The sequence below is a fragment of the Lissotriton vulgaris genome, chromosome 1_1, assembly GCF_964263255.1.
Source record: "Lissotriton vulgaris chromosome 1_1, aLisVul1.2, whole genome shotgun sequence".
Taxonomy (NCBI): domain Eukaryota; kingdom Metazoa; phylum Chordata; class Amphibia; order Caudata; family Salamandridae; genus Lissotriton; species Lissotriton vulgaris.
The window spans coordinates 761,237,523-761,263,928 of record NC_141685.1 but is presented as its reverse complement, the minus strand read 5'-3'; the positions used below and the strand labels follow the sequence as shown (position 1 = coordinate 761,263,928).

The following is a 26,406-nucleotide window of genomic DNA, read 5'->3' as shown; positions in this document are numbered from 1 at the left end:
GTTTCCTAGCTTCTCTTAGAATGTGCACATCTCAAACTACCAGAAAGCACAATCGCTGTTCTAAGTCCTCAAGAGCCATGAAACTAGGCCTAGGCTCTCTGGTTCCAGAAGAAGAACTTTCCCGTTCTGCATGGTTAGCAAATCCTTTCTTCTTGGAAGTGTGTGCATTGTTCCATGTGAGATTTCCATTAGTACCGAGATCATGTTTGTCTGGCCCATTGTGGAGCTATGAGAATCACTGTCATCTTGCTGGTTCTGCATTTGCTGATCACCTTGATCAGCAATGGTATTGGGGGAAAAGCATATGCAAATTTCCCTGACCAGTCTATCCATTGCGCATTCCCTAGGGACTGCTTGCAGGGTTGCCTGGATGCAAAATTTTGGCATTTTGCATTGTGGGGTATGCAAATAGGTCTATTTGTGGTGTCCCCCATTTTTTGAAAATTCTTTGCACTTCTGTTTGGGTCAATTCCCACTCGTGGGATGCTGTTTGTCTGCTCAGTCTGTCCGCTTCTAGATTGTCCTTCCCTGGCAGGTGTATCGCTAAGATATCCATTTCACTTGGAATTGCCCATCTCCAAATCTGTTATGCTAGCGTTGAAAGTGCAACAGAGTCCCTCCCTGTTGGTTTATGTAAAACATTGTTGTAGTGTTGTCTGTTTGTACCAACACCCTTTATCCGTATAGCGGTTTCTGAAAGGCTTTTACGGCTAAGAACACCATTTTCAGTTCCAAGATATTGATGCGTTTCACTGCAACATGTGTTGTCCACAATCCCCTTACTTTGGCATTACCCATGTGTGCTCCCCATCCCACTAGGGACGCATCTGTTATGGTCATTGTTGAAGTTGTAATAACTCTCCTGTGCCATGTTTGCTTTGTTCCACCATGCCATCTCCTGATGAGCTCGGTTTGTGACAACCACTAGATCCTCCCAACTCCCCGTAGCTTGTGACCATTGTGTTTGGAGCGATTCTTAAAATGGTCTCATGTGCAGACTAATATTGGGAACTAAATGAATGCATGAGGCCATCATTCCTAGTAATTTCCCCACTGTCCTCACTGTCAGATGATGCCCATTCTGGTACAGATGAGTCTCCTTTAATGGGGCTGTTCTTTTCTCGCTGGGGAATGCTTTTCCTAACAGTGTTCATCTCTGCGCCCAAGAACACCTTTTTGAGTTCCAATTCCATTATTTGTCCTAGTGTATGGAGAAACCCAGCTTTACTTGTGCCTCTACCACTTGTTGTATATGCTGTTTGCATAGGCTGTAGGAGTTTTCCCTTACTAACCAGTAGTCTTAATAGGGCTAAACATTAATTCCTTGCCTTCTGAGATGTGCTGCTACAGCTGCCAGGCACTTTGTGAACATCCCTGGTGCTGATTTTAGAACTTTGAATTGGTACTGTTGTCCACAACAAATCTTAATAGTCTTGTTCATTGGGATGTGCAGGTACACACCCTAAGTCTAATGTTGCCTTGCAGTCTCCTGTTTGCACCGGAGGTTGCACCTCCAGTAGGTTATTCATTTTGAATTTTTGTGTCTTTATGAATTTGTTTAGAAACCTTTGCAATTAGAAAGTATGTTGAATATACTCCTTTGTTCTTCTCTCTGTGCAGTACGTGTTCTATCACATGTTTTTCCTTTAATTCTTGCACCTCTTTGATGAGGTGAGATAGTTCTTCTGTGGAATGTCTTTCTTTGGTGTTTTGTCTGGAGGTTGCTTTGTTAGCTCTATGCAGTAACCATACTGTATTAAGTTTAAAATCCACTTGTCTGTGGTTAATGGTAAAATTGTAGTTTGCCTCCCCCCACTGGGGTAGTATGTTGGAGGAACTGTAAATTTGTGTGTGTGTACCCTCAGTGTCGCTGAGTGTACGGTCTTGTTCTTGAAGTCACTTTGTTGAGGTTTGTTGTCCTCCCCTTTGTAGCTGTCCTCTGCCATAGAAACGCCCACAAAAGGATGCTCTGCCTTGGTACTGCCAGCTTTGCTGTTGTCCCTGCTTTGTATCCTGCTGGAAACCCTGATGAGAGGTAGTTAGTTGTTGCGTACCTCTACCTGCTGGTATCCTTGATGGTGTTACTCTTCGTAGGCCCCTGAACTGTAGGGCCCCCATTGACCTCGCATTTTCAGTGTCCTTTTTCAATTGGTTGAGTATCTCATCCACCACACTCCCAAACAATTGCTCCCCATTGAATGGTGAGTTGATGATGTTACTCTGAACTTCAGGTTTGAATCTGAAATTCGAAGCCATGTGTTTCTCCTTTCTGTGATTCCAATCATCATTTGGCTGCTGGATGTTTCGGCAGCATCTAAGGCACATTTTAAAAATGTATTTGCGATATTCTTTCCTTCCTCCATCAGGTGGGTAGATCTCTTTTGGAAATGTTCAGGGAGGAATTTCAACAGCTCTCCTACTTCTTCTCACTGTTAGCTATGAGCCATTGATTCGCTGCACTCCTTTCCACTTTCCTTCCCACCAGGTCCATCCTTTTGCTTGCTCTGTCTGGAGGTGGACCTACTGTAGCTGGAACATTAGCCCTTTTCCTGGTCGTTGATGTAATAATAGAGTCAGCCGGCACCTATACCCTGATGTATAAGGGGTCTTTTGTACTTCTTTTCAGCTCTTGGAGTTATAACCTTACATGCAGCTGGCTCCTTGAATGCCTCTGATCCCTGGTCTAGTACGCTTGGTAGCATTGGGAGAAATTGGTTTCTCCCAATGCTTGTGTAGGCATGAGTGTCTCTAGCAAAAAACATGATTGTGGTGTTTCCTCCTCCAGAGGCACCCCATATGTGCGTGCTGCCTTTTTAACCACTTGATTAAACATGCCAATGTCATCTGGAGGTGAAGGCCTGGAAGGATACGTCTCCACAGCCTCCGCCTGTGATTCGGCTTCGAGATCTTGCCATTGGAGGTTTTGATTCTCCAAGATCGCCGATTCAGCATACGTTTGTTCATCTTCAAAGTCGTTCGCGAAGAAAGATTCTTGTTCTTCTTCCTCGACTGGCTCAGGGTTGTCGGTGGAATTATGTCCTCGACGACTGTCTCCCCTCCTGTATCCTTAGTTTTCGGTGGAACCTTGAATTGCTTCAAGCTTTTGTCAAAGTCTCTTACGTTTTAGTATATTTGCCAATTCGGCTTCGAGCCATTTTTTCTTCCTTTCAATCTCGGGCGCGCGTGTTTTTGCATCAAACTCGTCCACCTTTCGTTTTTCACCAGTCGACGCCGAAGCGGTCATTGAGGTTTGTTTGGGTCTCTTTATACGGCGCCGAAGCGTCCTTTTGTCGAGCGTCTTTCGACATCTTCGCCCTTTCGAGGACCTTTTCCAAATGCGCTATGGATCAACTGGTCGAACAGTTTTCTGTACGCTTTTCCACCCATTCCCCTGATTCCGGCGGTGCTCATCAAGCTGGCCCACTCCAGGGCGCGGATGATCCTGATCGCCCCGGAATGGCCAAGGCAGTGATGGATCACGGACCTGTTTCATCAGTCTCTCCTTCCTCACATACGGCTGCCGTACCGGCCGGACCTTCTCACAAAGTTCGGGGGCAGATGTTGCACCCCAACCTCTCGTCTTTGAGTTTGTCGGCATGGCTCCTGAGATAGTGCAATATGGCCATTTGAATCTACCAGAAGATTGTATGGACATATTGAAGGAGGCTAAGCGACCTTCCACTAGGACTTCCTAAGCTTACAAGTGGAAAAGATTCTGCATTTGGTGCAAGTCCAAGAACTATGATCCAACAACATGTAAGGAAGATGTCATCCTTCCGTATCTTCTACATTTGGCGCAGTCTGGCCTTAATTTCCATTCCATTAAGGTTCATCTAGCTGCGCTGACTGCCTGCAGGAAATGCCCTTCACAGACTTCCTTCTTCCAGATCCCTGTGATCAAGGATTTTTTGGAAGGCTTGAAGAAAGTGTTCCCTCCTGTCCGGCTTTCTTCGCCTTCATTAGAGTTGAATGAGGTGCTGTCCAGATTGATGAAGGAACCTTTTGAACCTATTCATAAGGCTTGGTTGCAGCCCCTGTCCTGGAAGGCGGCGTTCCTCATTGCCATCACATCGGCCCTTAGGGTGAGTGAAATTCAGGCGTTGTGTTGCCAAGAACCTTATACTGTATTTCATGCTGCTATGGTTGTTATGCGTACTCACCCTAAATTTCTTCCAAAGGTTATCTCTGATTTCCATGTTAACCAGACCATAACTTTGCCCATGTTTTTTCAGAATGCTTCGTCTCCAGCGGAAAGGTCTCTGCATTCCCTGGATGTTAGGAGGGTGTTGAAATTTTATCTGGATAAAACCAAAGATATTCGTAGGTCAGACCAATTGTTTATCAACTATGGATCAGTCAGGACCGGTCTTGCTACCTCAAAACAGTCCATCTCTAGGTGGATTGTGTCCTGTATACAATTGTGTTACCAGAAGGCTAATAAGACCTTAGGGGATAAACCGAAGGCTCTTTCCACCAGGGGAAAAGCTGCTAGGACTGCTTTGCTACGTTATGTTCCGATTGCAGAGATCTGCAAGGCGGCCACTTGGAAGTCGTCCCATACCTTTACTAAGCATTACTGTCTGGACACTGATGCCAGGACAGAGCTCAGGTTGGGCAGGCTTCGCTGCGAAATTTGTTCGCACAGTAGTGGTGTTATTTCTCTTCTCTCCACCGCCGCTTTGGTGTGGGGATGGGCTTGCCATTCTATTCACTAGATTAGGACTATACACAGACATCCCCCTACTACAGAAGGAGTAGTTTCTGTCCTGTAACTCCAGTTCTGTAGTAGGGGTATCTGTTATAGTCATAAGCGCCCGCCCTCCTTCCCGGTGGAGAAAGATATTCATATAAGGAATGCTACAGGTCTGGCGTGTTACGCCTTCAAAACTAACTGAAAGTAAAAGGGACCTGCTGTGCATTCTGGCATACTGAGAGAGATCTGTAATCTTCTCTTAAAGGCACAATATCCTGTTCTGAGCCACATAATGGCAGCCTATGGGACTTGTCTGTCCACCACTTTCTCTATCATTCCAGAGGCTTCTGCTGGTAGGGGAAGGATTTTCTCTGTGGAAAACACTGGACAGGATTTGCTGTTTGGGTTTTTGGTGGAATTTCTAGTTGAAGTACTGGACAGTGTAGCCTGTGGATATAGGCTGCATTATCTGTCTTTAAATTCTCTCTTAAGTGTCTGTGCAGGTTTGAAATTTTTTGACGATTTAAGAGATTATTTTTGATTGCTCCGGAGTCCACGCACATGGGCGGGACTATTCACTAGATTATGACTATACACAGAGATCCCCTACTACAGAAGTATTGTATTAACGTGACTTAGATGTATTGATATTACAAATAACAATGGCTTTAATTTATTTTTAATAATTTATACTTAAATAAAAGTTATTGTAATTTATAATGGCAATAGCTTAAACTTTGGTAAATAACTTTGGTGAAGATTATGTTCAGTGTATTTTATTGTGACTAAAATCCAAGAACAGAAGTGAAATATTTACATCTTTTTGTGACATTTGTAATAGAGCTTGAAACATTGAGAGAACATATTTGAACCAGTTGTTGAATGGTTGCACAGATTGATGCTGTGGAGGCGCTGAGTGATGTTGTGGTTGCGACGAGTGATGCTGTGGCTTTCAGTGATGCTGTGGTAGCGCATAGTAGTGATGTGGTGCCCCTGAGTGATGCTGTGGTAGTGCTGAGTGATGCTGTGTGGTGCTGAGTGATGCTGTGGTGGTGCGATAGAGTGAGTGCGATAGATAGAGGGAGGGCGATAGATAGAGTGTTGGCGATAGAGTGAGTGAGATGGATAGACAGAGGGAGTTAATAATTTTCTGCTGTGGGCAGCGTGCTCCTCAGAAGCATTCTGCAGGTAAAGGGAGGCTTTGTGTGAGCCACATTCTAGGCAATTTACAGTGATGGTATGACGAGAGAGGCAGAGAATGTGATGAGAATTGCCGACCCACTGGTCTCCATTTTTGCTGATGCGCATGAATCTCAGTAATTAGTATGCACACAAAGTGATAAATGTATCCCCCTTAGCCGTAACCGTTGAACCACTGGCTCTATATGTTGCATGCATGCGTTAATGTGGCAGTCTATTTTGGCCAGCAGGCGCACTCACAACAAAATGAAAATGAACTACTATTACCCAATGTAACTGTACTCAATTCATCCACCTTGAAGCTGGAAGTGTGAGTTGGTCCTGCCAGGATGTGAATCGATGACCTTTACATAACTGCAGATGTATGCAGCGAGCATTTAAAACACAGAAAAATCTTGCTGTGAATGTGTGTGCGTATGTGTGCGTGTGCGTGCCTGCATGTGTGTGAAAGAATTAGCACTAAATAGCACATTTGTGGGTTGGTCCTGCCAGGATGTGAACTGAAGACCTCAATTACATAACTGAAGATGTCAGCAGCGAGCGTTTAAAACAGAAAAATCTTGCTGTGAATGTGTGTGTGTGTGTGTGTGTGTGTGTGCGTGCATGTGTGAAAGAATTAGCACTAAATAGCATGTGAGAGTTGGTCCTGCCAGGATGTGAACTGATTACATTTATTACATAACTGAAGATGTCAGCAGCGAGCGTTTAAAACACAGAAAAATCTTGCTGTGAATGTGTGTGCGCTTGTTCATGTGTGTGAAAGAATTGGCACTTAATAGCACGTGTGTGAGTTGGTCCTGCCAGGCTGTGAACTGATGACATTTATTACATAACTGAAAATGTCAGCAGCGAGCGTTTAAAACACAGAAAAATCTTGCTGTGAATGTGTGTGTGTGTGCATGTGTGTGAAAGAATTGGCACTAAATAGCACGTGTGTGAGTTGGCCCTGTCAGGATGTGAACTGATGACTTTTATTACATAACTGAAGAGGTCAGCAGCGATCGTTTAAAACACAGAAAAATCTTGCTGTGAATGTGTGCGTGTGTTTTCCTGGTCATGGTGTGCGAGGCTTCCTTCCAAGTCGGGTGGGGGAGCAGGGGAGCCAGTAAGTGGAAGGGAATAGCTCTCCGCATTGCTCGGTGGGCGGGGGAGCAGCAGCCTGTGGTGTGAGAGACAAATGTTGGGGTGAGGAGGAGGGAGGGGGGAGAGAGTGCGCTGCAGAGGAAGAGGCTGCAGAGGAAGAGGCTGAAGGTGGGAGGGCGGGGGAGATAGCGAAAGGGTGAAAGAAGAGGCATGGGGGCGGGGGAGAGCATTCCTTTGAAGTGTGAAACTCTCTGCATTGCTGTGGCGGGTCTGATGTGATAAAGGAGGCATCTCGGCAAGCGCGTGCACGGGCACATGCACTCTGCGTAATCGCCTGGTTCAGCTTTCCTGTTTCCACCTCTATAGGTCTCGACATCTGCAATGCGCAAGCGCATTGACAGAGGTCGAGACCTAAAACGAGAGAAGACAGACTACAGTTCCGGAACCAACCACTAGATGGCGGAATAATGCACAGCATAGTGAATCCAGAAAGATTCACGCTGCAAAACTTTCAATTATCTGACTAGCACACTGTATAGCTCACTTTAACAAGTAACAATCTAATCTTTTCAGAGGTCTGGAAACTTTACAAATAATGTTAAACTTTCACAGAAAGAATTACCAATTAGAAATGATTTAAGATGCCTACTCAGGCTTTGCTCCAGAGGGCAATCTTCAGAAACTGGCAGGATACAGTCTTCTAATGATCGGCTGTGAGAGCAGAAAGGCCAAGGTACTCAACTACACATTTTGTCCTGAGTTTGTCAAGAGAGACCCAACCCTCACCACATTGGACACACAAGGTGTGAAAAATGTTCAACAGACAGGGTGGTAGAAAATGGTGAAAAAACGAATAAAGAGAAAAGACTTAAAAAAAATAGTTACAAAGGTTTGTATGGATTTTGCTGACCTTAAAGTGTTCCTCCAGCTTCTCCCGCAGAGGACTCAGCTTCTCTAGACTCCTAGTCAGGAAAACGTGCCCATGAAACTTAATAAAAGCCTTGATGAAGTCAGAGACTCCCCATCTGGCCTTTACCTCGTCCCGGCTATACAGGTTAGAGAAAAGGTTAGTCAGTCAAAAGAGCTGTACTATGGCAAACTACAAAAGGAAAATCAAATGTTTAAAATCAATTACAATGTAAAGCAACCAATGCATTACAACTTCAGCTTTAATATCTGGTTGAAAAAAATATAACCCTTTAACTAGCGTGCACTGATTATATGAATTAATCTCATATATTATGAACATACCAAGTATAAAATAAAATCATGAATGAAATGATTATATGCCAGTGTAGATATTCAGTTTCGTTTTATGAATTTAGTTTCCAGCAGTTACGATTTTTTACCATCAGATTCTGATTTGACATCTGGAGCATAATTGCTCAATCAAGAGAAGATTGTACTCAAATGAAGTTCTGGTTTTACATCAAAGGAATGTACATTAAAGTAATATACGTTATAAATGCCAGCTACATATTTGTAGCCCGGAACACTTAATTTCTATATACTAGTTCATATTTTAACAAATAAGCTGTTATGTACAATATGCTGTAATGCATTCTTTAGGAGCCTATCAAAGGCAGGATTATTCCATATTTTAGACCATTCAACTCTTAAGAATAGTTTCTAAAATGTGCACAGCAGCACCCATAGCCCAACCCACTGTGCACAAGGAAAAAGCACAGCCTGATAGGCTTATGAAATAGAAGTTTGGAAGGTGGGGGGGGCATCATTCTATCCTTTTTGGAGGCCAGGAGCTTTTACTGCCCAGGTTGCCTTTGACAGGAAAGGTTTTTTTTTGGAAGCACACAAACTGTGCCCCGTTGAATCTTTCATTTAGTAAAGAGGGCAATTTCTACTAGATGAACACACCAATTAAAATTAAGATAGTTATGAACATTAGAAAAGTATCGTTTTTCAGATGCACAAGATCCCTGCCTCTATAGGACAGAAAAACAAGAACTGTACAAGTCCTATATAAAGAATGTTTAGCGAGATAGCTAGTACAACTACCTAAAAAGGTTCCTAAAAGTTGATTGACTGACATTACTCAGCTTTTGCTTAGTGAAGGAAGGTATGAACTGATTTGTATGTGGCTGCTAAGCATATGTCTCAGAGAGGCATGCCAAGCGGTGGTGGTTGCCTTCCCCTGGGAGAGCGGACTATGGTATCCCTAGAAAGATTAGCCAATTGGCGACACAACAATATATACAGGCTACAATTCATCGACACAGATCGTTTGGATGTGGCCAAACCTTAACAAATATGATCACATTTAACAAATAATTGGTTACATTTGCTTTGTGCTCTAATCTTGTCAAGATGCAAGCAATGCACCCTTCTGACATCCAGTGAGATTTCGTGGGAGAAGATGGGTTGGAAAATTAGACTGGCAAGGTAATTATGTGACCTGACCTTTTAGAAGTGGACAAATACAGTGAAGAGATGCAAGTGGAGAAATGCCAATGCTGAACAGATGTTACTGTTGCCAAGGCAGTTTAGGATTCGATTTTACAAAATCTGGATCCTGTTTGGGAGGCCTGTTCTTCAATAAGCACGGATTACAGAAACGGTGTGTGCTGCTTTTACAAGGATGTTTAGTTTAGATGCACCTCTAACAAGAATGCCCAGGAAGGTGGCAATATACAGCATATAATCATTTGTGGGAGAGGCTGCAGGTGATGTGGTGGTGTAAAAGAACATTGGTTCACTGCCATCAAAATGTGACTGGGAAGACTAAATACAAAAAGGTCATTTGACACCAGCACGTTTTGGAAAGCACAGGGAGACCCATTGTCTCAGAGACTGGAGTACAAGATTAAGAGGCACTAGCATGAGGTTCCCAGGGTCCTAAAGTGATCTTCCTTACTGGTGACAGAGGCCGAACACACGACAATCCTTGATTGCAGGGGGAAATTTAATGGTCTAAGTGGTGTTTGCACTGGGTCTACTGCAGGTATGGTAAAACGTGGAGACCCAAAAGGTTGCACTGCTTGTTGTTTCTCAGGTGTTAGCCTTAATCTTTTTTCAGGTCTTGGGGACTTGGACAATTATGAGAATATAACTCGTGCAACAATACCAACGTTGGCTTTTATGGAGTCAGTATCAAATGGATAGTATGTATTGACAGCAAGGGAGATGCTTTTATGCCATTGGAGTGTTTCCATAATGAAGGTGTTGCAGTCTGTCTGGAACGCTTTGATGTAAAAAAAAAAAAAAACTTGGAAGTCTGATGATGGTGTAAGGAAAATGCTACTTACCAGTATGCATCTGTTCTTGGCATGTAGAGCTGCAGAATCCTACATTTAGCAATAGATCGCCACCTGGTGTTGGGCTCGGATGATTGCAGGTTGTTGTCTTCTTGGAAGAAGTCTTTTCTAGTCACGAGATAGGTGACTCCTCCCCTGGACAATACTGCGCATGGTCATTGACTCCATCCTCAGATTGTTTTTCGCCATGATGGGAAATAATGGAGTTAGTAGAAGTAAAGAGAAAAGATGTCCATGCGTGTGCATCTAAGTAAGATGAGTACTGGAACGGATACAAGTCCCGGGGAGGCGGGAGGGCATGTAGGATTCTACAGCTCTACATGCCAAGAACAGATGCATACTGGTAAGAAGCATTTTCCGTTCGAGGCATATGAGCTGCAGAACCTACATTTAGCAACGATTGTGCAGTAGTGTCTCCCCTAGCGGTGGTCGCTTGTATCCGTTGCAGAATACTGAAAGAGTGTTTTAAGGACAGCTTGGCCTACTGCAGTTTGCTGCTTGGCTTGCACATCAACACAATAGTGTTTAGTGAAGGTGTGTATTGTAGACCATGTTGCTGCCTTGCATATATCCTCTAATGGTATGTTTCCTAAGAAAGCCATAGAGGCTCCTAGTTTGCGAGTGGAGTGTGCTCTTGGAGGAACTGTTAGTGTACGTTTAGCCTTGTGATAGCATATTTAAATACACTTTACAATCCATCTAGCAATACCTCCTTTAGAGATAGGATTGCCTTTGAGTGGGAGAGAGAAAGATACAAATAGCTGTTTTGCCTTTCCGAAGAATTTAGTCCCGTCTGTGTAGTATAGTAGAGCTCTTCTAACATCTAAGGTGTGTAAAGCCCTTTCTGCAACAGAGTCCGGTTTTTGAAAAAACACTGGTAACTCCGATTGGTTTAGGTGAAAAGGAGTAACCACTTTTGGTATTAATTTTGGATTGGGTCCAAGAACCACTTTGTTAGGATGTATTTGAAAAAATGGTCCTTCTATTGTGAATGCTTGGATTTCACCAACTCTTCTGAGCGAGGTAATGGCAACAAGGAAAGCAGTTTTCCATGTTAAAAATTGCAGTTCACATTTATGTAACGGCTCAAAAGGGGGTCCCATGAGTCTTGTAAGGACCACATTTAGGTTCCATACTGGAGCAAGTGGTAACCTGGGTTGGATAATTCTTTTTAATCCTTCCATAAATGCTTTTATTGCAGGTACTCTAAATAGAGATAGATGTTGTCTATTTTGTAAATACGCTGCAATAGCTGCTAGATGCAGGCGTATGGAAGAGTAAGCCAAATTGTACTTTTGTAAATGTAGAAGGTAGCAAATGATATTTTGGATGGAAACGTCCAAAGGATCAATGTGATTGTTGTTACAGTATTTTGCAAATCCTTTCCACTTAGCAGCATAGCATGCTCTGGTAGTGGGTCTTCTAGCTTCTTTAATTATATTCATACAGTCTGGTGGTAAGTTTAAGTAACCAAACTCTAGGACTTCAGGAGCCAGATCGCCAAATTCAGTTGGCTTGGTTCTGGGTGTCTTATTTCTCTATGGTTCTGTGTTAACAGGGATGGCGTGAGCCGTAATTTCTAATGTGGAACCAATGAGAGAAATAGTAGCGTGGTGAACCACGGTTGACGTGCCCATGTAGGGGCCACTAGTATCAGTTTGAGGTACTGTTGACTAAACTTGCGTACTACTAGTGGAATGAGAGAGAGAGGCGGAAAAGCGTACGCAACTCTGCCTGACCAATTCATCCATATTGCATTTCCCTCCGACCGTGGGTGTGGAAACCTGGCGGCGAAGGTTGGGCATTTTGAGTTCTCGTGGGTGGGAAATAGGTCTATTTGTGGATGCCCCTACATTTGAAAGAATGGCTGAAGTACTTGTGGGTGCAACTCCCATTCGTGAATCTGTTGTGATTGACGACTTAACAGATCTGCCATCTGGTTGTGGATCCCTGGAAGGTGTTCTACTATCAGATGTATGTTTTGAGGGATGGCCCATCTCCAGATGTTCTGTGCAAGTTGGGACAGTTGCAGAGAGTGCCCCCCCCCCTGTTTTTGTATATATTACATGGCTGTCTGGACTTGTACCTGAAAGGTTTTGAGTGCTAGGAAAATTGCTAGCAGCTCTAAGTGGTTGATGTGGAACTGTTTCTGTTGATTGTTCCACTGGCCTTGTGTGCTTTAATGCAGGAGATGGGCTCCCCATCCTGTGAGGGATGCATCTGTCGTGAGCACTATTTGTGGAACAGGTTCTAGGAATGGCCGCCCCTTTGTCAAATTTTTGGTGTTCTACCACTGCAGAGAGCGATATGTACGGCTGTCTACCAACACCAGGTATGTGAGCTGACCTTGAGCCTGATTCCACTGTTGTGCTAGACATTCTTGTAATGGGCGCATTTGCAGTCTTGTGTGGGGAACTATGAAGATGCAAGATGCCATCATTCCTATTAGTTTCATGAACACTCTGGCTTGTAGAGAGTGCTGGCATTGAAAAAGGGAGGCTAAGTTCTGAATACTTTGAATCCTGGCTTGACTGGGATACGCTAGAGCTACTGATGTGTTTATAGTAGCTCCTAGATATTGATGAATGAGCGAAGGCTCTAGGTGCGACTTGGTGTAGTTTATCGTAAACCCTAAGTTGTGCAGTGTTTGAATTGTTTGTTTTGTGCACACTGGTTGTACGATCTTGCTTTTATGAGCCCGTCGTCTAGGTAGGGGAAGACATGTATTTGTTGTCTTCTGAGATGTGCTGCTAAGCACTTTGCTAAGCACTTTGTAAACACTCGCGATGCTGTTGTAACCCCGAACGGAAGGACTTTGAACTGACAGTGTTGTCCTTGTATGACAAACCTTAAATACTTCCTGTGCGCAGGATGTATTGGAATGTGAAAATAGGCGTCCTTTAGGTACAGTGTGGACAGAAAATCTCGCTGTTGCAGTAATGGTAGTACCTGTTGTAAAGTGATCATGTGAAAATGATCTGATTGTATGTAGTGGTTGAGTGGCCTGAGGTCGAGAATTGGTCTTAAAGTCCCGTCCTTCTTTGGAATTAGGAAGTGCAGTGAGTAAACTCCTTTTCCTTGTTCCTCTAACGGAACTACTTGAAAAGCATCTTTTTGTAGAAGTGCTAGAACTTCCTGCTGAAGCAGAGTTATGTGCTCTGCAGACATTGGTTGCTGCCTGGGTGGTATGTTTGGGGGGGTTGCTGTGAGTTCTAAGCAGTAGCCAGGTTGGATAATTTGTCTTACCCACTTGTCTGTTGTGATAGAGTTCCAGACAGGTAGACACTGTGAAAGTCTGCCCCCCACAGGAGTGGAATGCTGTAGGGGAGGCAGAGGGAAGTCCTTGTTTAGGAGTGGAAGAGGAGCGGTTGTTGTTACTACCTCTACCTCTTCCCTTGTTGTTATTGCCTCTGTATCCTCCTCTAAAAAATTCTTATTAGAGGAGGTCTGCATGTGTGTTTTAAAAGATGATGTGTCTGCCCCGGTCTGCTTGGAGCCTCCTCTATAAGAGGAGCGGCGAAAGGAACCTCTAGTTTGGGTGTATTGTAATGCCCCCGTAGACTTAGCGGTGTCTTTGTCCTCCTTCATCTTTTCTAATGTAATATCTACCTCCGGCCCGAACAATTGGTTCTGATTAAAGGGCTGGTTTAGGATTGTTGTTTGTACCTCTGGTTTAAAACCCGAGATGCGTAACCATGCGTGACGCCTGAGGATAACACTAGTGTTCACTGCTCTGGATACTGTGTCAGCTACATCTAGTGCACATTTATTGAAGCATTTGAAATTAATTTGCCTTCTTGTAAAAGTTCTGCTGCCAGATCCTTGAGTTGATCTGGTAGGTGCTCCGTTAACTTTTCTAGTTGATCGTAATGAGCCCTGTTGTAGCGTGAGAGTAAAGCCTATGTGTTTGCTATGCGCCATATGTTTGTTGCTTGTGCAGCAATTCGTTTTCCTGACGCATCAATAATTTTGGACTCTTTCAGGCGGGGGGGGGGGGGGGAAGGGGGGGGGGGGGGGGTGTCCCCAGAAGTTTGAGAATTGGCCCTCTTGCGTGCATTTGACACTACCAAGGAGTCTAAGGGCAGATGGCCCTTAATGTATACTGGATCAGCTGGTGCTGGCCTATACTTTTTCTCTATTCTAGGATTTAACACCCTACACCTTACTGGATCTTTAAAAATCTCTGGGGCATGTTTAATGACTCCCCTAATCATTGGTAATATTTGGGTAGACCGTTGTGACTGTTCGAAAGTGTCTAACAAGAAGTCCTCCTCAATGGCATCAGAGTGCATAGGAACCCCATGGTAAAGTGCAGCTCTGTTCAATAAATGATTAAAACCAATACTGTCCTCTGTAGGGGAAGGTTTCGTTGGGTAGTACTGAGGATCAGGGATGTCTGGTGCATTATTTGGTGCAAAATTATATGCATCATCATCCTTAGGGTATTCTGTGTTAACATCCTCATCTAAAGGGTATGTATGTGGCTCTGGAATATCATCCCCCCCCACCCAAATCATACTCCTCATCAGTGTGGTGTGATGATGCAGGAGAGTGAATAGGAGAAGTTATAGGTTCCACGTATGGAGTAACAGGAGAGGAAGAAGGTGAAGGAGAGGAAGGGTGCATTGGAGAAGTTTCACAGTCCTTTTTGGCAGGAACCACAGGTGTAAGTGGTGTCTGCTGGTCTCTTTTTATAATGGATCGCTTCCACATGTCCAGTTTTTGGATTAATATAGACTTTTTTCTGTCTAGGATCTAGTCTAAACAGATCTTCCTCTTCTATAATCTTCTTCGGTGTCGATTTTTTCGGAGCCGATAGAGGTTGTTTAGTGCTTTTTGCCTTATGAGGAGTAGCTGAGTCCTTTGGCAATGTTTTCGGTACCGAAGGTTGTTTATCCTTATCTGGGGTCTTTGGTACCGATATTAGAGGTTTCGGCGTGGAGACAGGTTTTGCTGGCCTGTGGTGCCGGAAACTGGCTTCCCCTCTTTGTTTTTTGAACCGGAAGGTTTCGGAGTCGAAGCTTTCTGGTTTGGTACAGGTTTTGGCTTCGGCACCGATGGTACGGGTGCCGAAGTGTCCTCGTCTTTGGGCGCCGAAGGGTGTTTTATCTTCGGTGCCGACGAGTCCTTCGGTGTCGAAGGATGTTTTGGTGTCAATGGAGGAGGTGTAACTGGCACATGGTGTTTCTTCGGTGCCGAGGCACCGGAAGGCGCATTTTCTTTCCTCGGAGCCGGGCCTGAAGGCGGGGCGTTAGAGGGTGAATGTCGGTCACGACTGGGCCCCATGGGCGGAGTGCTGACCGTTGCCTTTTGTTTGGGTAATGTCTGTTGTGCAGGGGCAGATGTACTCACGGGTTGTCGAGACCGGATCGAATCGTCCGAATCTTCTGCCCCGATATTATCTGGAGATCAGGCAAGTCCTCCTCTGCGCCGAGTGGAGCCTCGTCCTCTGAGATATCTTCGATTGGATATTCGTCCTCGGAGAGGTCTTCTTTGACGATCTCCTCTTCAAAGATGGCCTCCGGTGCTGGTGCTGATCTCCTCATTTCGTGTCGACGGGCCCTCCGATCCCGAATGGTCTTCGATCGGAAGGAGGCACAGGCTGTGCAGGTCGACTCGTCGTGTTCTGGCGAGAGACAGAGGTTGCAAACCTCGTGATGCTCGCTATGAGGGAATTTTGCTCGACATACCGGGCATCTCTTGAATGGAGTTCTATCCATGAGGCGTAGGCCGCACGGCGCCGATGGGCCCAACGGCCCGAGTCGACGCACCGGAATTTAGCTGGTGATGTCGAAAGTCTATTCGATGTCGAAAGAAGTTTGTTTGAAGTTTCTCGCTTTGAAAAAGCAGAAAAAGTCTTTTTCTAGCCGGAGCGGAAAACTTTCATCCGAACCCAGTGGCGGAAAGAAACAATCTGAGGATGGAGTCCATGACCATGCGCAGTATTGTCCAAGGGAGGGGTCGCCTATCTCCTGACTACAAAAAGACTTCTTCCAAGAAGACAACCTGCAATCATCCGAGCCCAACACCAGGTGGCGATCTATTGCTAAATGTAGGATCTGCAGCTCATATGCCTCGAACAAGAGTCACCACTGAGCCTGCCTTTGACAACGTGAATGCGGAAGCCAAAATATGCGAGGTAGTGGTCTTCAATGGCAAACAGGCATTAATGTTGATGTTCTTCTCGAATTTCTTCCCTAGATCTGAGCGAGCCCTTATGAGCAGCTGACCAAATTTGCAAAACCCGCATTGTCCCTCCAGGGCTTTTCAGGGTCTTTCCTCTTCTACACTCTCGCCCTTAGAATCTCCAGCTTGAATTGCCTTAGTCTAATGGCCTCTTGATCTTTAAATGAACTCAACATTTTTGTGAATTAATTCTTTCACTGAATGTTAACATGTGGGTCAAGAACAGTTTTCATTCTACTGTGGGATGGGCATTTGATGAACAGAGAAATCATTCTTCCATCAAAAATACCTGTAGAATTCACTTGCTTAATAGGTGTAAAAGATGTTGAGTGACAGTCAAAAAGCAAAATCCTCAGAAAAATGAAGGTGAGAACCCCAATGGGGTTCGGATCCCTCACGTTAGCTAGACAAAAGTGGGCCTGAGGCAGCAGCCAGTACACAGCCCCATGAGAAACAAAAGCTCCTGGACCATCAAAATGATAGGACAATTTTTTTCAAGCTTCTATTACGTAAGCCTATTACGCTGTGATTTTTGAGAAATGATTCTTGGAACTTAAACAGTCTAAATTCAAGCACTGTTTGCTGTTTGATAGACTCCTGAAGAATATATACATACTGGACTTCACAGCTTAATTATTGAAATATGGACAAGTATATTATATAAGTATATGAAGTATTTCAAGTCCATGCATGTAGCAGGGATGTATTCTAACTTTTCTGATCATCTTTTTCGTTTTACTTTAGACAGTTTTATTAATGTGAACACGACCCATGAGTATTAAAGCAGGGTACATAAATACACAGGCAAAAGAGATGGGGTGAGTGGGATGCGCAGCACACGGGCAACAGAGATGGGGCGAGTGGGCGTGGAAGCACACTGGCAATAGAGGGTGAGATGGGAAGCACACGGACAACGGAGGGAGAGTGAAGATGGGGAAGCACACAGAGAGGAAGGGCAGGTAAGTACAGACAACAGAGGGTGGGTGGGCCTGGATGTAGAAACAAAAGGATAATGGTGTGCAGGCGTGGCTGGGGAAACAGGAATAGCAAATGAGGGCTAGCAAAAGAAAAAACACGGGCAAGGAAGAGGAGCACATAGTAAACAAGGGAGACAGCTGGAAAATGTATGCACTCGCGTAGAGTGCTTCACCTAAAGGATAAAAGCAACACCTGAAAAGGGAGCAGTGGAAAGACAATTAAAAATGGGCCAATGCTTCGAACACCAGAAGAGGGAAAGCCCATGAAAACTGACAAATAAGAAGCAAGGCATTAAGGGACTAAGCCAACCAATGGTACGCAATGGGCGGGCTCTAAGCCCACTATAAGCGAACAGTAAGTCTTACAACAGAAAGCACATGGACTGCCTTAGGTGAAACCTAAATTCCCTAGACAACCCAACTGTTCAAGGGGAGCAGGGAAGGGGGTACTGCTGGATAACTGAGTAGGGTGAACAAAAAAGAAAACCACAAAAATAAAATGTAGAACTCCCATTTACAATTTGTTCTGTTGGAAGTCAAATAGCCACAACAAGAATCCTCTCTCCCATGATACAGTAATCCGGAGCATTGATAGCCAACATTTTTGAGCTGCTTATGTTGCAAAACATGAATAAACATGCAGTGGGCACCATAATAAGGAATAGGGCGGTATTGGTTGATGACAAAGAAGAGCTCAGGTTACAAGGATACTGAGCCTATGCCATCTGTTTTTTTATTTGCCGTAGTCCAAATTATCAAATGCAATTTCAGGTCCAATCAATAAATGACAACCTAAAGTTAAGCATGTGAACAAGGAATGGATGCCAAGCGGTTAAACAGCGGTTGCCTAGTTGTAGGGGTGCTCTCACCTCTCCAGTGCTTTAGAAAGGGCCTTCTGAAGATTAGTGGATGCTGCAGGGAAAGGAAACTTGACAGATATACTCCTGCAGTAGTAGAAAATGGTTGTCAGGTGGTCTCCCTTGGAAGAGGCTAGGATAGCCAGCTGGTTGTATGGCTGCCCTAAAGAGACAAACAAAGGATCAGAAAACAGGTTATTTCAGCAATATCAAGCCAACCATACAAACTTGCTTCCACAGACCTACTAGGTGGAGGAGTGTGGCTCACTGATTAGAGCGGCAGACCCTGATGCAGAGGTCAGGCCCGGGACCAGGGTTCAATTCCCGACGCGGCAGGGTCCTGAGCCCAAAAATGTCCCCGGACTCGATAATTCTCGCCTCGGTGCCTATTCTAATCATGGGGTCCCACGCTGCAACTCTGGGCAATAGCTTGCTTAATCTCCACTACAGCGGCCCACCCGCTGCGGGATGCCTGGCTTTCACCTTGGGGATGCCCAGTAGGGGTTATCTCACAGGGAAAAGCCAGGACGGGTTCCCAAAGCAAGCGCCTTGATGCCTTCGGGTGATACGTGCGCTATATAAGTCGCAATACATTTACATTTAGGAGATGAACAAAGTCAGGAAAGCACTTTTGTTGAGCTTCCATTACTAGATAATGCTCTACCAAAAAATGAAAAATGACACATTTTTGCCCCAAAACATTTCTTTAGCCACTGTACCAAAGAGTAGAAAAGGAAATTATGAGACAGCCACATGTACAAAAAATAAACAAACCAATCTTTCCCTCCTCCCAAGGTTCCCAAAAATGTTAAGTGAAATCCTGCAATGCTCACCGTTCGATGGTACCAATTGAGCAGCGTGTCTGTAGTAGGACTCTGCTTGACTTGTCTGGTTCCTGTACCGAGCTGAAGTTTAAAGAAAAAATTAACAAAAAGTAAGCAATCTATATTAAATCAATATATAAAGGTTAAGGATCATCTCAACATTTTTACTCTGAACTGCAATTGGTTGTGTCCAATGCTCAGTGGCTGAAAGCAGATGAGCCTGATGAACTAAGATAACTACTAGATCACAGTAGCTTTAATCTACTCTGTTAGTACTTGTGGGACTAGGATTGTGTACGGTCATGGAAAGAGGCCAATTTGAAAATACACTGAATTCTAGCAATGTTCCAGTATTGTGTAGGAATTCTGGAATGGACCAACTTCTCTCTTCAAAGGCGGCCCCAATATCAAGTGTCACAATAAGTAACAAACATGCCTGCTGTGTATTCTCAACACATCCAAACTCTTAATACACACTAAACCTACAAATAACTTTTAGAAGAAAAGCAATGTTATGGGAGTAAGTGATACTACTCTTCATATCTTTTAGAGATGTGTTGTGGGTGCTATTAAATGTAAACACAGTTTCTCAATCTTCCAAAGCAGGACCTGCCATCCCACTTTCTTTATCAATCATCAAAATAGTTACCCTCGAGGTATGGTGATGCTCAGACAGGAAATGCACTCATTTAGTTTATTTTGTTTTACAGCAGGATACGTATCATGCTATTTGTCAGTTACCAATCCCTTAGACCAGAGCAGTGAATAATCAACTAAGCTGGTCCATAAATGGCAGTCTATATATGCTGTTTGGCAGGGTAAACTTATCAGTAGCAAGCTAAGAGTAATGAAGAGTCAGCTTAAGTCAGAAAAGGAGAGGGGGCAGGGCAAGGGAAGAGCATCAATGGAAGAAACCTTGTGGGGAGATTAAGGGGTAAACTGGATGCAAACTAAGCTGGTGAGAGAATTTTCCCCCCAGGAAAGGTGTTCACATTATCATGAAATGAGAGACTGTAGTAAGAGGTCTACTGGAAGTGCATCAGATTCTAGTGAAAGGGACTTTATGGAGGCCATGGTTTTGGTCACTTTGGCCAGGAATCTGCAGTAGAAAAGCACAGCAGTGTTTTATTTCAACCACTCATGCCATATCCAACACAAATGGTTTAAAGAAGACCAGCAGAATAAAATACAGCCTTGCAAATCTCTAGGTCTGGTTGAATTCAGAATTGACTAATGAAGGATGTTTGCCATCCTTGTGCAGAGCTGAAAAGACTTCAGAGATGGACTTCTTTGCAATCTAATATTTAAAATAGAAAATTAAAAAGTAAGCAAACAACCTAGAAATCAATCATTTGGTAAAACCCTTCTCTCCAAGCTACCTGCAAATGCTATGAAGTATCTGCACTGTGAATGTGCCTGGCCTTCTGTTTACATAAACACTTAAATCACTTGTGTACCTTTCTTTTAAATTTAGTGCCATCTAGAAGATCCAATGTTTGAAAAATACAGTTTTAACTACTGCATAGGTCTCAAATGCTAGCCCAAATAAGGGCAATGCCAAGTGATGGCACGGCCCGTAAACTTAAGAATACAGAGACCAAGAGGAATAATCACACAAGTACTAGATAAGCTGTATAGGATACAACTGAAAACCAATATGCTTATCCACAAACCAAGGATTTTTTAGGTCTTGGGTCTGCGGTCTGTATGACAAACACGTAATGAAGTATGAGCTCAACATTCCAAATATGTTGCCCCTGCTCCCCTATGTATATAAATGCCTGCTACACTATTCTACAATGCCCCTGGCCATTTTCTCCCCTCACCAATATCTCCTAGATGCACCAGGCAGTGCTGGCAGATGTAGGAGCAAGAGCTGGACTGTGGTTTTACTACGTTGCTGGTGTAGGTCTGCTTATTGCTGATGATTCCCAGTTGTGAGGATCGTACGCGGCAAGGAAGGTCCACATTAAATACTGTGCACAGTTCCTGCAACAGCTGCAATGAAAAAGTAAACATTAATCAATGGAAAAAAGCAGCACTAACCACTGTATCTGCCAAACAGTATGCATGCCTCCGACAACAACATGGCAAACAAAAACATTGAATGGCCAGTCATTGTGTGCAAAAAGCTTTGTGGACAAATGACTGATCAGGTTACAAATAATAAAAAATGTACACCATTAATACGTCTGATCTTACATAACCAATAACGTTGTCCATTAGCCTTTAGGTACTCTGGTGCCCAAGAAGTGTCATTCCCAGAGAAGGAGTTTGTTATATTCTGCTTGTCTGCTCGGTTCGATGTGTGTGTCGCTATACGTCTTGTCTGTTCGGTGTGTAAGTCGCCATGGGCTACACATCTTGTTTATACGGTGTGTAAGTCACCAGGTGCTACATGTATACATTGGTTTTTCACCCCTGGGGTAGGGTATGGGTGTTGGTCCCATTTACATGGTTTATGTCAAAAACCCTTACAGGAGGGATCACTTTTTGTGTTACGTTCCCAAGTGTTTTACCCTTACATGAAGAGTGTCACAATGGGTTTTAGTCCCATTCTTAGTGTGTATTTCTTGTTCCTTACTTTAGGAATCTTGTGTACACTTTTTGTTCCCTTGTTGGGATCATTGTCTCGGGTGTGGTCCACCCTTTGCTATAGGTTACATTTTATTCTCAATTGTTTTAAAGGGGAGGGTGGGTTATATTGCTTGTCAATTTATTTAATGTTGCTTGTCAATATATTTCCCCTTCCTTTCAGGTTACTTAGTGTTCAGACTCTCGCGTAAAGTTGTATTGTAATTTGCTTCCTTAAGTCTTGAACTTTTCTCTGCTTTTGTACATTCTTGTGTATAGTTCCTTCCTCATTTAAAAGGAGGGCGACATGTTTTATCCTGCTTATTTAAATATATATCCCAGTTTACCCATCTCCAAGCTGCTCAGCCAGTGTGAGTGTTGAGAGTGGAATGTTGGTGTGACTGTGATGCTTGGAATGAATATGCCTCTTGAATCCGCATGCCATTAGCCCGCATGCTGTCACAATGCGGTCGTAACAACGACCGCGTTGTGACAACGCATACCATTACTCCGCAAGTCATTAGAACGACTTGCGGAGGGGGGGTTGGAGGGGGTGCGCTGGATGTTGGAATATTAAAATTTACTGTTCCAACTCCAGTCTGTGCGGACTTTAGGGAAGGTGTTGGATTTTAAATCAAACACCTTCTCCCCCCTTCCGCAAGTCGTTCTAACGACTTGCGGAGTAATGGTATGCGTTGTCACAACGTGGTCGTTGTAACGACCGCGTGGTGACAGCATGCGAGCTCACAGATGCGTCGTGAAGGTGCTTTACCGCTTGGAATGCTTGGGTGCCTGTGTGGATGAGTGGTGACAGTTGAAAGATGGGCTGAGCAGCAGACAGGCTGCTCCTGGTGGGGCTGGTGTATAAGGATTACCAAGCTGAAGAGCAGATGTTCATTATTATTATCCTACTATCCTGCAACCTAAACTTAATAAAGAAATATTTAAAATACAACTCCGCTACGTCTGGTAAGAGAGAACAGAGTTCCCCCATCTAGTCTTGTGAAGATGTGTTTCATTAGAGGTGGGGAAATCTAAGAAAGTGGTTAGCACAGAATGAGACTTCAGACAGAGCTAGGTATCTACTCTTTAGCAGTGATACTTTAACGATTCTGGTGTGAAGATGTATCTAATTTGGAGAGTTGAGCAGATTCTGCTCTTGTGAGGACTCAAATAGAATATAAGGACCAGTATTGCCCAGATCTGAAATAACAGATGAATCATTCCCTGTAGAGTTGGTCTGCAACTTGAGCTGGTCTGCTGTATTTTGCAAGAAGCTGGGCACAGTAATGTGCTTACTTGTGGATTAAGTATGGAAAAGGGAAAAAACCTCTAAAGCATGACTAGAAAAAGCTACCTGCCTTTAACAATAGTATTGTAACTAAAAACTATGACGGCATTCTCTGCATTATTCCGCAGTCTTTTGTTTGTGGCAAGAAAAGCATTTTCTTGTTGTTCTAGATGTCAACTACACCAATACAAAGTGCAGTGCCTTGGGATTCAGGGGGTGGATGAACTCAACTCTTCCGCCTCCAAACTCAAGGAATCACCAGGTAATTGTCACTTTCTACTGCACCAGCGAAGTGAGCTATAAGGGTAATCCTACGGATTTCTAGAGCCCCTAGAATTTGAAGATGTTACAGGTTGAGCTGGTACATCTACCAAGATCCTTCTGCCATGCCAAACAAGATTTGGATGGCAAACACATCTAGCATGTTCTTCGAGGCAGAAGTTTGGTAGGCTGGTGGCAGCGTCTAGAACAGCAACATATGATCAGCGCCATCAACCTCTGCTACCACTTAGTAATTTGTGAGGGTGACACTATCTCAGCAGAAGATGGGCCAACATATTCTACTGCTGTGCTCAGAAATAGTGGGGGGGGGGGGGGGGGGGTTTATTAGTAAAATTTCTGAGAGGGGCAGCTGGCGATCTTTGACAATTGTGGGACATAAATAGCAACCCAGAATGAGGCAAAGAGACCATGCGCTTCATCTTCCAGGCAGGGTTTGTGGTTGTGGGGGAAATATCTGCCTCCACAATTCTTCAAAACAATTAGGATAAACGGTTCATTTTACTACATAAGCTCTACATACATTTGCTAAAAACCCAAAAGCTCTGAAAGTACACAAGTCATACTCCACTATTTCATGAGTGCCAATAAAGTAAGGCTTCTCAGACAAGTTGGAGGTTCATCTCAAGAAAACTCTGAATAAATGAAGCTAAAATGGAACATTTTGATCAGAATTTTGCTAGAAAGTGTATAAAAAGCCTTAGATGTTAGTGATTAGAAACTTTAACTTCACATGTGCTAACATCTTCCACCAACTTATGACTCAAGCACTCCCCAATCCAAAAACAATCATGCAAACTATGATTTCAATCATGTCCTCTACGTTAAGTTCATTCAACCAAATTGTTTTATCGATCAAACCTATTTTCACAATGTCCAAAATATCGATCTCCAAAGCATTGTAAAGTAAAAACCTCCTCTTCAGAAAGGCCATTACACTGTAAACATCACACACATTTCCTGAAATTAAACAGCCAATTCATTTTGATACATTTAATGATTCACATCTCTATCAATAGACATCCCTCAATGTCAAAGTTCTCCATAAACCGGTGATCTGACATACCCATTTCTCCAATGTACATTTCTGAGGTGAAACCATTGCGTCCAGTCCTTCATGCCCATTTTCCACAAATTTTTTTACGAATGCATTACTTTAGCAACAACCTTTATATATACTCAGTCTGGAGCATTTTTGTGACATCGTGCCTATGTAGAAAGATATCTGTGACGACAGATTTATTTAATGAATTGTTAGCATTCATCAATACAGGACCGTTTTCATAAAGCCCTTCTCAAACAATATAAAGTCAGTCATTCCACAGACGAAAATATTTACAAATGACAAATGTTCAGGATAGATGCAAAAACAACAATTGATGGACAGAATGCAGAACAATGTCATACATTCACCCCAGCCACTGGAGTCAAGCTATCCTGGCTGAAGACGGCTGATAGCCAGAAATCGGTCCTAGGATGCTTGTTTCCGGTCCAGGAAAGACACGGCTTGGCAGTTCGGGCTGGACTGTTCTCATGAGGCACAGGGTCAAGACCGATTTGCATATGGCCATGTCTGAACTGGGGTGGCTTGGTGAGCAAAATAACGATGGATTAAACCCAGATCTGTGACTGGGGGTGAATGTTTTGCCATTGTGCAACATTCCGTCCATCATCTTGTGTGTTTTGCTGTTCACCCTATGTGGGAAGGGTATGCCCAGACGTGGGGGTCCCGTGCTCACTAAGCCACTGGAGTCAAGCTATCCTGGCTAAAGACAGCTGATAGCCAGAAAACGGTCCTAGGATGCTTGATTCCGGTCCAGGAAAGACATGGCTTGGCAGTTCGGGCTGGACTGTTCCCATGAGGCACAGGGTCAAGACTGATTTGCATATGGCCATGTTATACCTGGGGTGGCTTGGTGAGCAAAATAACGATGGATTAAACCCAGATCTGTGACTGGGGGTGAATGTTTTGCCATTGTGCAACATTCCGTCCATCATCTTGTGTGTTTTGCTGTTCACCCTATGTGGGAAGGGTATGCCCAGACGTGGGGGTCCCGTGCTCACTAAGCCACTGGAGTCAAGCTATCCTGGCTAAAGACAGCTGATAGCCAGAAAACGGTCCTAGGATGCTTGATTCCGGTCCAGGAAAGACATGGCTTGGCAGTTCGGGCTGGACTGTTCCCATGAGGCACAGGGTCAAGACTGATTTGCATATGGCCATGTTATACCTGGGGTGGCTTGGTGAGCAAAATAACGATGGATTAAACCCAGATCTGTGACTGGGGGTGAATCTTTTGCCATTGTGCAACATTCCGCCCATCATCTTTTGTGTTTAAATGTTCAGGATAGTCTTATATAACGGAGTGAAAACCCTAGCAAATGTGTATGGGATTGTAAGAATCAGACAGCTAAATACAGGAACCTAAAGGCCTCTGTCAATAAATAAAACTAGAGTTCATAATTTTACTTTTAGACAAACCAAACAAGTATGGGTTCAAAGAAGGGTAGGCAGGAGAAAAACTCATCTCCAAATAGAACGTTTAGGTTTTGTAAACCAGCACCTGAACAAACAAGAGCTCATTTACTACATTTGGGTTCACTTCAGATATCCAAAGAAAACCTTTGTGAAAACCCTCCAAACACTTCCCACATCTTCGATTTACATAAGCGACTGAAAGGACAACCTAAAAAGAAAAATGATATCCCTCAGAGAATAAGAATTGCAAGTTACAACAAAATGTTTTAATCACATTCTAACAAGTGTCTCAAGTGCAGCACCATACAACTAAAAGTTCTACTCAAACAATGTACCTACGCATTATTAAAACGCAATGCATAACAGTAACTGCTCACCTAGCTAACTAGTTACTCACATCCAAAAACGGACTGCTTAAGGAAGTGAGAAGTGCTTCTTACAAACGGTAATAAATCAAGTCAGTGAACCTATGCGGAGAGAAATAAAACATACCCATTGACGGTCTTGGGAATCTGGCGACAGTTAGGAACCAGACGAAAACAACCCGTTCAAATGCCTTACTACAACTCCCAAACGATAGGTCTATGAAACTTAAAAGCTCACCCTCAGGGCTCTACACCTAGAACACCATTTTCACACTCATGACGTAGCAGTCGCCACTCCATAAAAGTCCAAACTAAAAAAATTGTAACTT

The 26,406-nt window shown here is 43.7% G+C and overlaps 1 protein-coding gene across 4 annotated transcripts in view; it reads right to left on the bottom strand.

Annotated features, from left to right (window-relative positions):
- Positions 1-26,406, bottom strand: part of SMG7 (SMG7 nonsense mediated mRNA decay factor) — a 582,851-nt gene that overhangs the window by 352,984 nt on the left and 203,461 nt on the right. For all 4 annotated transcript variants that reach the window (XM_086955704.1, XM_086955713.1, XM_086955721.1 and 1 more), the window contains exons 5-8: positions 20,919-21,090; positions 19,102-19,173; positions 18,281-18,431; positions 7,887-8,022 (exon numbers count right to left, since the gene is read on the bottom strand). In XM_086955704.1, coding sequence (XP_086811830.1) covers positions 7,887-8,022; positions 18,281-18,431; positions 19,102-19,173; positions 20,919-21,090 — 531 coding nt within the window. The remainder of the gene's footprint in view (positions 1-7,886; positions 8,023-18,280; positions 18,432-19,101; positions 19,174-20,918; positions 21,091-26,406) is intronic.